Source organism: Eupeodes corollae, chromosome 2 (assembly GCF_945859685.1).
Source record: "Eupeodes corollae chromosome 2, idEupCoro1.1, whole genome shotgun sequence".
Classification (NCBI taxonomy): Eukaryota; Metazoa; Arthropoda; class Insecta; order Diptera; family Syrphidae; genus Eupeodes; species Eupeodes corollae.
In genome coordinates, this window is record NC_079148.1 from 120,684,013 (window position 1) to 120,698,475 (window position 14,463).

General features: G+C 29.2%; 1 protein-coding gene across 7 annotated transcripts in view; it reads left to right on the forward strand.

The window, feature by feature from the left end:
- The window catches only part of LOC129947470 (FH1/FH2 domain-containing protein 3), a 136,834-nt gene that overhangs the window by 101,735 nt on the left and 20,636 nt on the right, over positions 1-14,463 (forward strand). For all 7 annotated transcript variants that reach the window (XM_056058034.1, XM_056058033.1, XM_056058035.1 and 4 more), the window contains one exon: positions 3,463-3,572. In XM_056058034.1, the coding sequence (XP_055914009.1) occupies positions 3,463-3,572 (110 nt within the window). The remainder of the gene's footprint in view (positions 1-3,462; positions 3,573-14,463) is intronic.

Sequence of the window (14,463 nt, forward strand, 5' to 3'; positions counted from 1 at the left end):
CCCTAGAGTCGAAATAAAAGATTTTTAGAAATATGTCTGTGCGTGCGTTTGTACGTACGTTCGTTCGTTTACGACGTTTTTTTCGTCGTCCATATCTCAAGAACCAGAAGAGATGTCGACTTTAAATACATTTTTTTATAAGGATAATAATGCGGAAAGATGCAGAATGGACTCTCAAGAAAATTGCATGGCTGTTTTTTTTTACCATAGCAGTTTAAAATAGTTTGAAAATGTTGGTTAACCTTAAATATCTCACGAACCAAAAACGCTAGAGACTTCAATTAAAATGTTATGTTATATATTGTAACGTGATACCAAACCATTACATCGAAAAAACGGAAAATAACATTTTACGAATGAAAAATGATTTGATCTCCAAAACAGTTTTGTGCAACTAAAAATAACGCTTTTAACATCTGGTACAATTTTGAGAAAAATCAAATTGACAGTTTTTTTATAAAAAAAAAACATTACTCAAAGTTGGTAAAAATTGACTTTCGACACAAATATCTTTTTAAAACCTTAAGATAGTGGCTTCAAATTACTTTTATCTTTCAAAAAGTATTGTTGTCAACATTCAGTAAAGTTTAAAAAAAAAAATCAAATTGACATTTTTTTTTTCACAAAAAATTAAAAACCAAAAAAAATGTAACAAAAGTTGATAAAAACCGATTTTCGACTCAAATATCTTTTCAAAAATCGAGCTTATGGCATCCAACTGATTTTATCTTGTAAGAAATATTTGTTATCAACATTACGAAACATTTTGAGAAAAAACGAATTGAGAGGTTTTTTTTACAAAAAATAGAAACTTAAAAAAAAATTTATAAAAGTCGGTAACATAATTGACATATTGGCTTTAAACTACTTTTATCTTTCAAAATATATATTTTGGAACATTCAGTAAGATTTAAAAAAAAAAATCGAATTCACAATCTTATTACAAAAAATTAAGAACTTACAAAGAATTAATAAATAATGTTTTAACATTCGATAAAATTTTGAGAAAAATCGAATTGAAAGTTTTTTACAAAAAAAAAAACAATACTAAAACTTTGTAAAAATTTATTTTCAAATAGCTTTTCAAAAATTAAAAATATTGGCTATCTGTTTAACTACACTCGTTATTACATGTAACTGCTTGGTAGATCGTGGGATTTCGTGGGAAGGCAAACAGGTGGTTCGGAATAGGTCTTCTCTTTTTAACTATTTTGCAGAGCGTTTTGAGTAGCAGTTTTTCGAAAATTTTGTAATAATTTGTGTAATCGATATTTTAAGACATTAGTTCTGTTGTTGACTTACCATTTAGGTAAATATTTATAACAGTGTATTCTTCAAGTTTCCAAACATATGGTAAATACCTTATTTAAATGAAATAAACGTGATATTTGGTAAAGCAACTTATGTTAGGCATGGTTCTTAATTCTTTGAGGATAAAAAAATGAATTTCACATTTGTCGATTCTATCAACAAACTTTAAGGGTGATGTATTTGCTAGGAACGTTTAATTGAAAAAAGTATATCTATACTCGACAATACTTCGAAATTGAGATCTAATTAAACTGATAAGCTTTAATGCTCGTGTATCACAACGGAATTATATGAGTTAATAAAGCAACCGTCTTTTTTGACATAACATTGCGGCGAAGTTAGAGTTTCAGCCATAGTTCTATAGCTTATCTTTTTCAAAACTCTCAGTTGTACTGAAGTTTTGGATGACCCAATACTTGAATTACTGAAAAATATGAAAAATCTACCATAAAATCCTGAAACGGAAACTTCCCTTAGTTACAACACTTCTGTAAAGCGATTCATTTCAAAACCTAAAGGACATTCAGGAAAATAAAAGCTAAGTTACAATTAATTACATAATTGTATTAGGATTCAAAACGTCAGAGCGATGAGTAACAACGTGGCTGTATAAGTTTTTAACAACATCCAGGTGGTGTGCTCGTTGACTGGGGCTTATAAATATTTTGTGAAAGGATAGAAATTTTAGTCGAAAACTATTCTTTTAGATTGGATTATTTTCTCGTATGTCCTCGACTTCAAAAAGGTAGTAAAAGTCTGGTTTGAAAAATAGTTGAATTTTTAAATTAAACTTTTTCACACAAACACCAAATGCAGTTTGCTTGCAGTTTCTAAAAGTGCATCACTTTCTAAAGAAAACTATCGCTTAGCACGCAACCATTCCTTATTTAGTATTTAGTGTACAGCAAGAATAAGCACCCACCATACTCCTGCATTGGAAACATCTACATAATATCGTTTCATAAATTGAGAATAAGCAAGGAATAGGATGCGTAAATCTCTGAATGGAACCGAATCCGCATGTGCTTAATCCATTTCCATATTTATCTGTTGCTGCTGCCATTGTAAGTGGTGGTGGCCTTTGGAGAGGCTCTTCTTCATTTGAAAGAAGCAACTATCTTCTGTAAGTTACGTATATGTACGGTGCGCAATGTACTGAGTGTATATGTATGTACGAGTATATGCAACATCCCAAACGGAAGCATTAAATTAAAGATACACAACCAATGGGTTGACCGTTTGTTGTGTTGTATCTAATTTACTATGAAGAAATACATGTGCTATGGATTCATATAGCTATAGAACAATCTTTAGCCACCACCGAGATCTTTAGCCACCAGAAGAAGAAGAAGAGTTCTCTTATTGCAACTAAACTGATGGCAATATCCAAAGACCGATGCGACCGAGACGGCGATGTCCAGAGATCCAAGAGGTGCTGCTAGCTGCTTGGTTATTTATTACCAAAGGTGAATGTATAAAATTTGCCAATTGCATCGCGCGGCAACCTGGTAGTTCAGTCTTCTATGGGTTCTCCAATGGACTTACGACTATGCTACTACTATACTATGTTCCTTCCTACCTCTGTCTCTGTCGTTTCGTCGTTCATCGTCGTTGTTTTTGTTTTTTGTTTTTCTATTCCAGCTGCTGCTTTAAATTGTGAAGTGTTTTGCATTTAAATCGTCGTTTAGGATTGCTCTTTAATTTTCTTTGTTCGATATTCCTTCAGATTCTATATACCCAACTCTCCTCAACTTCAACTTCATCTCCATATAGTTTAAGTTCAGATCTCCTAGCACCAGCTCCAGCACCTTTATAGCAGCCCAGAAGGGTCGTAGAGCTTAGATGTCTTCAGAAAAATAGAGGATCTGTTTAGAAATAAAAACATCAAATCCATGTTATAGAGAGCATTTTGCTCTTTGTGCATGATAATCAAGATGATGCGAAGAGTAAGGGGGGGGGGGGTACCTGTACCTAACCTAACTTAACTACATAAGAATTGAGGAAGTGGGTGGCACGACATGTGATTAATTGAGGCTTTTGTTTCAAAGGGGGTTTGCTTCTCTTTCTATAATATTGATGTGTTTATTGCAAAATCGTTTTGTTAACTAATGGTAGTGTTTTTTTTAAGCTTTATTTTTTTTTTATTTCTAGCTCGATGATGCTGCATTACAAGTATACAAAGATGGAGACTATGGAGCCTATCTTGATTTGGAATCCTCCTTAGCTGAACAAACGGAAGAAATTGAAGGACTCAATACAAGGTAAGTTATAGTTTGAATGTTTCTTATGTGATAATGGATGACATTCCTTTTTGAAAGACTGTTTTATAAATTTAAATTTAAGACTTAAGAGGATGTGAGATGATCAAAAATGTCTATTTGCCCTTTGGGAAAACAGGTCCTGTTCCGGTTCAATTCGCTTTACAAAGACAGCAGTATTTTAGGAATTCCTCAAAGTGCTCCCAGAACCTAAGTTTTTAAATCTACCATTGTTAACTTTCCATAGGAAGTTATCGCAATCGGTACGATTTGTCGAATTGAAAATTTTGACATTTCTCGAAATTTCAATATCCCTAGAGTCAAAATAAAAGATTTTTAGTGCGTGCGTTGGTACGCTCTAGAAACAGAAGAGATACCGACTTCAAATAAATGTTGTTATATAGATAATAATGCAGAAAGATACAGAAAAGGCTCTCAAGAAAATTTAGTATGTGTTTTTTTTTACCATAGCAGTTTAAAAAAAGGTGACCATTTTGGTTCACACTAAATATCTCACGAACCAAAAACGCTAGGGACTTGAATTAAATGTTGTATTATATATTGTAACGTGATACCAAAAATATATATATATTTTTTGAAAAAAAAAAAATTAACCGTTTAAAAATTTTTTGCAACAAAAAATAACGTTTTTAACATCTGGTAAAATTTTGAGAATAATCCAATTCACAGTTTTTTTTATAAAAAATAAAAACCTACAAAATACATTACTCAAAGTTGGTAAAAATTGAATTTCGACTCAAATATCTATTCAAAAATTTGAGACTATGGTTTCCAACTAATTTTAACTTATAAGAAATATTGTTTTCAACATCCGATAAAATTTTGAGAAAAATCAAATTGACATTATTTTTTTGCCAAAAATTAATAATAGTTGTTAAAAATTTATTTTCGACTCAAATATCTTTTCAAAACTTTGAGATTTAGGCTTTAAACTACTTTTGTCTTTTAAAAAATATTGTGGTCAATATTCAGTAAACTTTTGAGAAAAATCGAATTAACAGTTTTTTTTAGAAATAAAAAAAGACTTTCGATATTGAGCATTTTTTTTTTTAAATCCAACAGTCATTTTTTTTTCATAAAAAATAGTACGCAAATTTGGTAAAAATTGATGTTCGGTTCTTGATATCTCTCAAACTAATTTCATTCATCCAATTTATAAAAATTTAAGAAATGCTACTATAATTGGTAAAAATTTGTTTTCGACTAAAAACTATAACAAAACTAGATTTTGAAATTAAACAGTTTCTTGATATGAAAAATATTGTTGGTAATTTTAAATTTTTTAAAAATAATTCAACTGACAACTTTTTTAACCCAACACGAAAACTAACAAACTATTAAGCAAGACAAATCGACAGACGGGATGGGAAGTTATCCCAGCCTCTTTTTTTATAAAAGTAGAACAGTCAGATTTTTCATAAAATAAATTAAATTTACAAAAAACAGTGCGCATAGTTAACAAAAATAGTTTTCGAAATTAAACTATTTTTTAATCAAACTATTTATTATTAATACTTTAACTGACAACATGACAATATCGAAAAAAAAGTTGGCAACATCATTGTATTTAAAGCAACGGAAACAATTACGAAAAAGTGATTTGACCAATAAGATTCGACTTATTTTTGTTTGTTTATTTAAGCTCGTTTTGCGAAACTCTTTTTCTCACAATTTCTATAAAAATGTACAAAATGTTTTTTTATTAATTTCCCTTTGAAAGTCGTGATAAGTCCTTTAAATTTCTGGTTTTAATAATTGGTACCATAAATTTGGTGGAATTTGTATTTTTATTGAATTTTTGATTACCTGTCTTGTACCAGTTAATTAATTTAAATCTGTTTTTGCTCTTTTATTTAAAAACAATAAAAATACAACGGACAGTTGAACTCAAAGTACTTACCTTCCTTTATCAATTTTGTCAGTGATAAAAAATACTTAAGTTGAATAACAAAACAGTTACATGATGTTTCCAAAAAATATTACTAAAATACTACATGTTTTTAAGTTTCTTTAAGGGAAACCGGGACATAATGTGGCTTGTAAAAAAATCGGTTACTAAATACTTAAGACATATGTACATGATAAGACATCTGACAACTTTTAAAAACAGATTTTAAGCTAAAATTCTATAGTGAGGAAGTGTTTTTGAAATTAAGCCAAAAAACAACTCCAGTCTCCCCTATCGGTACCCAACCAATAAAATCCGTTTCAATTTTAACAAAATTGACGTCATTATACTTTCCGGCTTATAGCCACTACACCATGCATTTTAGTTAATTTAAACAATAGCTTTTAATGTGTTTTAAATTGGAAACAAATAAAACGATTTACAAATAAAAATGTAACTTTAAAATAAAATGACGTTCATTGCTTTGCGATGAGGTAGGTAAAAGTATGTAGGATATATGGCTCGCTCGCGTTGTAGAGATAAGGTACACGTTTTTCACATGTAGTCTTTTAACACTATTTAGCGATGATTTTGCAACAATAACAAAAGTGAAAAAAAAAAATAAACAAACAAAAATAAAACACGAAATTTATCTCAAAGCTTACATTTAGATACACTGAAAGTGATACTCGAATTTCATCAGAAGATCTTTTTTCACGCCGTAGTTTACGAACTACACTACAATTTATCTCTACTTACTTTATTCCTAGAGCGATGTGCTAAGCTCTATATCGCCATGTTAAGCGCGGGTGTCTTAACATCTTTCCCTTTTTTTCTTTTTTAGTCTAGAGTATAACCTACTTATAATTTATTCATCTTTTAAATTTGTGCAAACATTATCTTGTTGTAGAGATACTTTCAAAAATGACGTATTGCATTAAGATATCATGTTTCTTTTGGCTAGGTGACATGACAGCATAGTTGTTGGTTGAGAGCGCTTGAAATGTCATATAAATGTCATACCACTGTCATATACAAAATCAAAGTGATTAATTTAATCAAATTTTTTTAGTTTATAAAAGAATTGAATGAGGTTTTATAATAAATTCACAAAATCTATACAACCTATGTGAATATGTAATAGATACAATACACAATTTATGCAAATTATTTTTTAGGTTAGAGTTCGCTGAACTTGAAAACAATGGTCTTGAGATTTACAAATCAACCCCATAGGGTTTTCAATTTATTATTGTTATTTATTTTCAATGTTTCTATACTCTGTTACTATCTATAACTAAATACGTATCTATCGCTATTATGCATATTGTACATATATCGGCCAATTATGTGTCTTTGAAGCTAAACAAATAATAATAATCTGACTTGACTACGCTGCTGCGCCATCATTTTGTTCTACTTTTCGTGGAGGTATATTTATTTATTTATTTCACGGTTACCGGTTTCATAGGCTTCGTGTCAAATTTTATAATTTATTCAAACAAAAAAATAAAAACAAACAAAAATAAAATATAAAGAAAAACATGAATATGTATTGTTAATATGCGATGGCAATGATGTATGTTAATCGGTTATTTTAACGGTTTTAAGTTGTAAATACTCAGCTCTATACGTAGATATTTTCATTTGAATTATTATAAGACATATAGCGAATATTTTTCCACATGAATGGGTTTTTCTATTTGAAAGTTCTTATGTTTTGTTTTTTCAAGACAGATTTTGTTTTAGTTTACAACAAGAGTATAAGACATAATTTGCAGGAATTTTAAGTCTTTTTGACAGTCTGTTGGCAGTCGTAATGGGTGTACAGAGAAATACCTACAAGCTGTTAGCACACAACAAGACTGTTTTTATTTTATATACAGAATTACACATCAAACACAAAATCAAAAAAAGAGGCTGGGATGCGACCCACACTGATAACTTCCCATCCCGTCTGTCGATTTGTCTTGCTTAAAAGTTTGCCTATATGTACTCGTATCAATTTTAACCAAATTTTTGTAGATTTTATTTTTTTATGAAAAAACGGACTGTTGGATTTTTATATAAAAATTACTTAATATTGAAAACAATATTTTCTGTGAAATAAAATAAGTTTGAAGCCAATATTTTTAATTTTTGAAAAGCTATTTGAGTCGAAAGTAAATTTTTACCAAGTTTTAGTATTGTTTTTTTTTAGAGTTTTATTTTTTGTAAAAAATCTTTCAATTCGAATTTTTTAAAAATTTTACCAAATGTTGAAAAAAATATTTCTTATTAGATAAAATTAGTTTGAAGCTATTATTTCAAAGTTTTTAAAAGATATTTGAGTCAAAAATCATTTTTTACCAACTTTTGTTAATTTTTTGTTCGTTTTTTAATTTTTTGTAAAAAACTGTCAAGTCGATTTTTTTTCAAACTTTAACTGAATATTGACAACAAGATTTTTTGAAGATAAAAGTAAATTAAAGCCAATATCTCAAAGTTTTGAAAAGCAATTTGAGTCGAAAATCAATTTTTACCAACTTTTATACATTTTTTTTTTAGGTTTTTATTTTTTGTCAAGAAATCTGTCAATTCGATTTTTTTTAAATTTTACCAAATGTTCAAAACAATATTTCTTAAAAGATAAAATTAGTTTGAAGACAATATTTAAAATTTTTGAAGAGATATTTTAGTCGAAAATCAATTTTTACCAACTTTTATACATTCTTTTTTAGGTTATTATTTTTTGTAAAAAAAAACTGTCAATTAGATTTTTCTCAAAATTTGTCCTAATGTTGAAAACAATATTTCTTACAAAAAAAATTAGTAAGAACCTATTATCTCAAATTTTTAAAAAGATATTTGAGTCGAAAATCATTTTTTAACAACTTTTGTTAATTTTTTTTAGGTTTTTAATTTTTTGTACAAAAACTGTCAATTCGATTTTTTTTCAAACTTTAACTGAATATTGACAACAAGATTTTTTGAAAGATAAAAGTGAATTAAAGATAATATCTCAAAGTTTTGAAAAGATATTTGAGTCGAAAATCAATTTTTACCAACTTTTATACATTTTTTTTAGGTTTTTATTTTTTGTAAAAAAACTGTCGATTAGATTTTTCTCAAAATTTGTTCTTATGTTGAAAACAATATTTTCTATAAGAAAAAATTAGTAAGAACCTATTATCTCAAATTTTTTAAAAGATATTTGAGTCGAAAATCGTTTTTTACGAACTTTTGTTAATATTTTTTTTGGTTTTTAAATTTTTGTACAAAAACTGACAAATTGATATTTTTCAAACTTTAACTGAATGTTGACAACAGGATTTTTTGAAAGATAAAAGTAAATTTAACCTTGAAACGTCGAGAAATGTCAAAATTTTCAATTTGACAAATCGGACCCATTACAATAACTTCCTATGGGAAGTTAATAACAACGGGTGTAATAAAAAAAATAATTTTTAAATGATACTAGACGATAAAATTAATTTATGTACAAATAAGTACAGCCATGTATTTTTAAGCGTTCTATGTAATTTATTTCAAAATTTAAAAAATCGTTGACACTTAGACTTTTATAGATAAATCTTCAAGCCCTTTAATTGAAGTTTGCTGCCGTAGTTGTTAAAAGTGTGTTTAATTCAAACATATATGAGGAAAATTGACAACATTTCTCTCTTAAAGCTTTCTTAAAATATGTTATTTTTATTTATATATTTATTTTTTATTTAAATAATTTACAAAGTGAATTTATAAATTAGTTATTTTTAAAAGGCATAGGGGTAGCCATATATTGCCGTCTAAAAACTGAATTTAAATTTAAATATTTACAATTAAATTTAATATTTTAATCAAATTGGGAAATTTACAAATTATATCTTTTAATTTATTTAAAGTTAAATTATGCTAAACGGATGTGGCATCTTTGATATATTAGAGGGATCGTAATTCTGATAAATTTAAAATTTAGGCAAGTTTTTCAGCTATGTTATCTGCTGATATAGCAATTTGGCGAGAAATAGGGTATTCTACAGTTGGGCATTCGAACATTGTTCAGAATCTTCAGGATTTTAATGGCGTTGAGTGTTGAAAATAGCTTCTCCAACTCGAATTCGTAAAAGTTTTATAATGTCTTTTCTGCTAAGAGACAGATTGTATGGAGTGAACAGGTTGATGTTTACTTACAAATGTTTCAGAATTTTGCTAACTTTCGATAAGCTCCTTTTTATAGTCCTGAATTAAAGATATTCGTAGGAGTTGGTAAAATTTGGGGTACTCTACAATGATACCAGAATGTCCAGAAATCAATGGAAGCGTAGAATTGTTATTGGAGTATAAACATCTTTTTACCTGTATAACCTTGAGAGATGGGATTTTATTTGTTTCATTCTTAAGACCCATGAGGATAACAAGATTATCGGTAACAATCAACGAACGGAAAGGGTACTTTTGAGCAACAGATATATCTTTATAAATTGCTGTTGGTTCTGCAAAGTAGCTGTTTGCGGATTCTGGTAAAAGGCTTGGTGAATAAAATAGTGTCCACTCTCTAATGTTTTTTATTCAACTAGGGATTATTCGTGAATAGTAACACTTAGCTCATGTATGATCTGAAAGATAATTAGTTTTATCTTTCCGCTGAACGAATTTGGTTGTGTATACGCTTAAACAATCACCTGCGATCGACTAAGAGAAGATGCCGGTTTTGGCAACAAAAAATCATCTTTTCAGATGAAGCTCATTCTGATCTTGGCAGGCATGCAAACAAGCAAAATTGTGCATTTGGGGCACAGAAAACCCGCACGCATACATTGAAAAGCCGATACACCCAAAACGAGTCACTGTTTGGTGCAGAGGAATAACTGGGCCATTTTTCGAAAAATGAACGAATTTTTGTTCATAATAATTGAAAAAAAAGGATATTGGTAACATTTGGTATCAACAAGACGGTGCTACGTGCTACACAGCCGAAACTACACTCGATGTTTTACGCCCTGTTTCGAAAAAAAGTTGGATGTCTTAGAATTTGGTTGCAATTGAATGACATGAACACTAATTGTCTTCTTTGTGTGAACCGTCTGTGTAAAGGATTCTATCGGCATTAGAAACAGAGATCATTTCTTCGTGTAACATACTAAATATTTCGTCAGTAGCGTTTTCCTTTTGAATTTGGCAAGGTTAGTGTTTATGGAAAGTACATTTATTTTCCAAGGTGGAGGTTTATAATCTGAGTGTTATCGGATATTGGATAAGAAAATGTTAAGATTCGAAACTTGGATATCATTTTTATAAGAGCTGATATAGAATTCTTCTTAAATAAAACCCTTCGATTTAAAAAGCGTTGATCACACAAACATTAAACAAAACAAATACATTTTCAAAGAATTAAGTTTTCCTTAATTCGTATCTTGCCTACAAATTTTCTATAATAATTTTGTTAGCATCGAAGTCAATACTTTCATTGTTTTGAAAAATACCTTTGAAGTAAATTTTCAGTGCTGATTTTAAATCAAAAATTGTTTAAACGATGGAAGACTAAAAGTTATTTTCAAACTCTTTGCCTTTTTCTGTGGAAAACTGTTTAAGCAAAAATTATTTAGTGTTTCCTTAAGATTTCTGTGAGATACGTTAAACCTAACAGCTTGTGAACATATTTCGTGAACATATTTCGAAAATTGGATGAAATATTATAAATATTTCAACCGAATATTAGAATATAGAAACAAATTAAAAATTCGGAAAACCATAAGGAATTGAATTGAAAAAAGACTACCTCATGAACTTAGATAGCCTCAAAAAGCCTTAAATATTCCAATTTTATAAAATATAATCTCAAAAATTATACGTGATGGAGTAATTTCTTAGTTATATTTTAATTAAATCAATCACAATCTATTACAAAAGTGCAATTTGATTGCCAGAAAAGAAGTTTTGTCGACCAATGTTATTTTCATATAGCATTCAAATAAATTATATTAAATTGTGTCTTAGAGACTTTATAACCTCCACATATATTTATTTCTTAAAAAAATTTACTTTAGTCAAGTAGGTATTACAAATTAAAAAAGAATAATACTATCAAATTAAAGATTAGTTCGATTATGAATTCTCTCCACCTGCAAGAAGATTTCTTGGATTTCCTTGTAGAAAAGATTTGCTTAAATTGAGTATGTGTGTTTTAAATCTTACAAAGTTTAAGTTTAAAATGTATCAAATCAATAAAAATATATATTAATAATAAACTTACATTTTTGCTACAGTTAAAAACATTTTCCGTTTTTTCTAAGTCGACATCGTCATGTCTTTATACATTTTTTAAACCCTTATCTAGCAATTTTAAATTTTAAATTAAATGCACTCAAATGCGTCAAGAGCGTAAAAAAAACAAAGGTAAGCTATACCAACTTTAGTTAAAAGCTTAAATACTTTTGGTCTCACATTTCTTGTGCATATGAGCTCAAGCCTGACAATCAATTGGAATATTATTTTGCTTTTAAATATAACTCTTTACAAAAAACAACAATAAAAAAGGTTTCTATTTATAAAGCCAAGGGGTGAATGAATACTTTATTTTATTACTATACCGACCATAACAAAAAAGTAATGGGGTACAATAACATATCTCTCTTAGTAACGTCAAAGCGTTAGAGCATTAAAGACACCCTCACGATGTGTTTCTTTGAAGAAACACAATTCAAAATGTCTTTGTTTATATTAAGTCAAGTGAGTATTATTGTAGGTGTCAATTAGTTCTAAAAATGTTCTAACACCCCCAACCTTACTTTATAAATAAAAAAAAACGAACACCAATATCAAAGCAGAAAGGTTTCACTTTGCACATAGGCATTTGCTTTTTAAATTTCAGTAAACCTTAAGGTGAAGTATTTATAGAGTTAAAGTACTGTCTAACTACCTGATAAAAAAATTACATAAAGTTCTAACAAGCTTCAAAGACTAATTTGTGAATAACCATAAAATCACGTCTGTTCTTTGGAAATTACAAATACAAGCATGTGTTCTTTTTTTCAATATGCATGACATTCCTCTCATAGTTATTAATGAAATATCAAGCCTCAAGAATTCTTGAAACAGAACCTATGAATGACTCAACCCAAGTTATCTAGACAACAAAAACATTTACACCCGGGTGGTAAGATTACCAAAGTCACCACCACACTGCACTGTCTCACCGCCATTATAAAGCCACCAAAACCGACTTTAAAACATTCAGAATAAAAATGTGGTATGTCTGTTTTGCTTAAAACTTTAAATGTTTTGGTTTAATAATATCACGTAACTAATTTGCATATGCAAACAATAATTGACAACTAAGGGTTACAAAAGTTTACCACATCATCAAGGCGAGTGATGACAAGAATTACTCACTCGGAGCATGGCAGGAGACACAGTACCTCTATAATCGTCTGAATTTTGGACTTGCAAAAAACTATCTGCTCTGCCTCGCCGCCGAGTCTCACAGCACAGGACAAACAACGAAACAAAGACAATTTGTATTCTGTTGCAGTCTTTGCCAATGAAAAAAGATTACAATTATTACCATAGTCATTTTGTTTAAGAATCTGGCAATCAGATTTTGTGTTCAAAAATGTACCTACCTTACCTACACCTATGCCCTCTGGGGACATTCAAGGAATTGCAGATAAATAACAAAGAATATGAGTATGAGCTCATTCACTAGGAAGTTGATGGTATTTTTTTTTGTTTATAGTTTTGATGAGCTTAAGGAAAAGAGCTATGACAATAATATTTTGTGTATGAATCTTTGGAAAGGAATGCACGTAGGCGGATCAAATAAAAGTATAAAAGATTGTGTAATAAATCATCAAAAATTATATCAAATCAAGACAAAAGGGTCATTAGTTCAAATATCAAAAAGGATTGAAACGCCGCCGCTGCTGTTATACATTCGAAATTGTTTTCTTGATATTTGTCCTTATCATTAAATGTTTGTTTCAAAATAATGTTTTTTCTACGCATGTTCATAAAAGTGGCATGAATAAGAAATATTGTTTGAACGGACATTGCTCCTTAAAGGGCAAGAATTTTTAATTTCTATTTATTGCTTTTTTTGAACGGCTTAGCTGGTGCACATTATTGAATTTATGGTGGTGATCATGATACCCAACGTAAAGTTCAACAATCTTATAATGTAATTTATGTTTCAAAGTTATACTTATTACCCTAAGATTGTAAATTTAATTGTGAGCACTGGGGCGTTATATTATTTATTGGTTTATGTTCTTATTATTTTAGTTTTTACGTTGTAATATGATATAGAAAAATCAGTGTTTCTAAATAAGTGCGTATAGTCCCTTTTTATTAAGTTCTTGAATTATTTAAGTACTTGAGTCTAAGATTGAACGGAGTTTCTATTTTTTCATGAAAATGCATATTCAATGTAAGAAATGGTTCAAAGTATTGTCCTGATAACTATTTCCGCCCTTGAGGTTCGTTGCTCATAGATCCTCAATTTTGAATTGTACTAATTCATACGGTAAACTATCTTGGACATTAAGATCATAGTCTTTGAAGCGATGACGTAACCTATAATGATACGAAACGTTGTTTTACTCTAAAATCAGCGACTCCATAGGTCGCCGAATGGCTAATTTGAAAAAGCAATTTTCATGACAAAAATTACTCTTGAAGGATTTACCAATTCCTCGCAGAGGCAGATATTGAACCCAAGACCTCTAGCACGAAAGTCACTTCACGGAAACATATTATTGTATTAATGTCTGTTAAATAAATAATTTTGAATAAACTTAAATTCTTAGAACTTTAAGAAACGTAAAGTAGATTTAATATTACTTTAATAATATTGAGAGACGTTAACACGAAGTCTATGAGCGACCGTTATATGCGTTCTAAAACGTGATTAAAGATAAAAATCCCAACATCACACACAGTTATCTTAGTATAACCAAACCAATACGGTCTATCAATCTAATTCAATAAACTAAAGGTGATTTTAAGTGA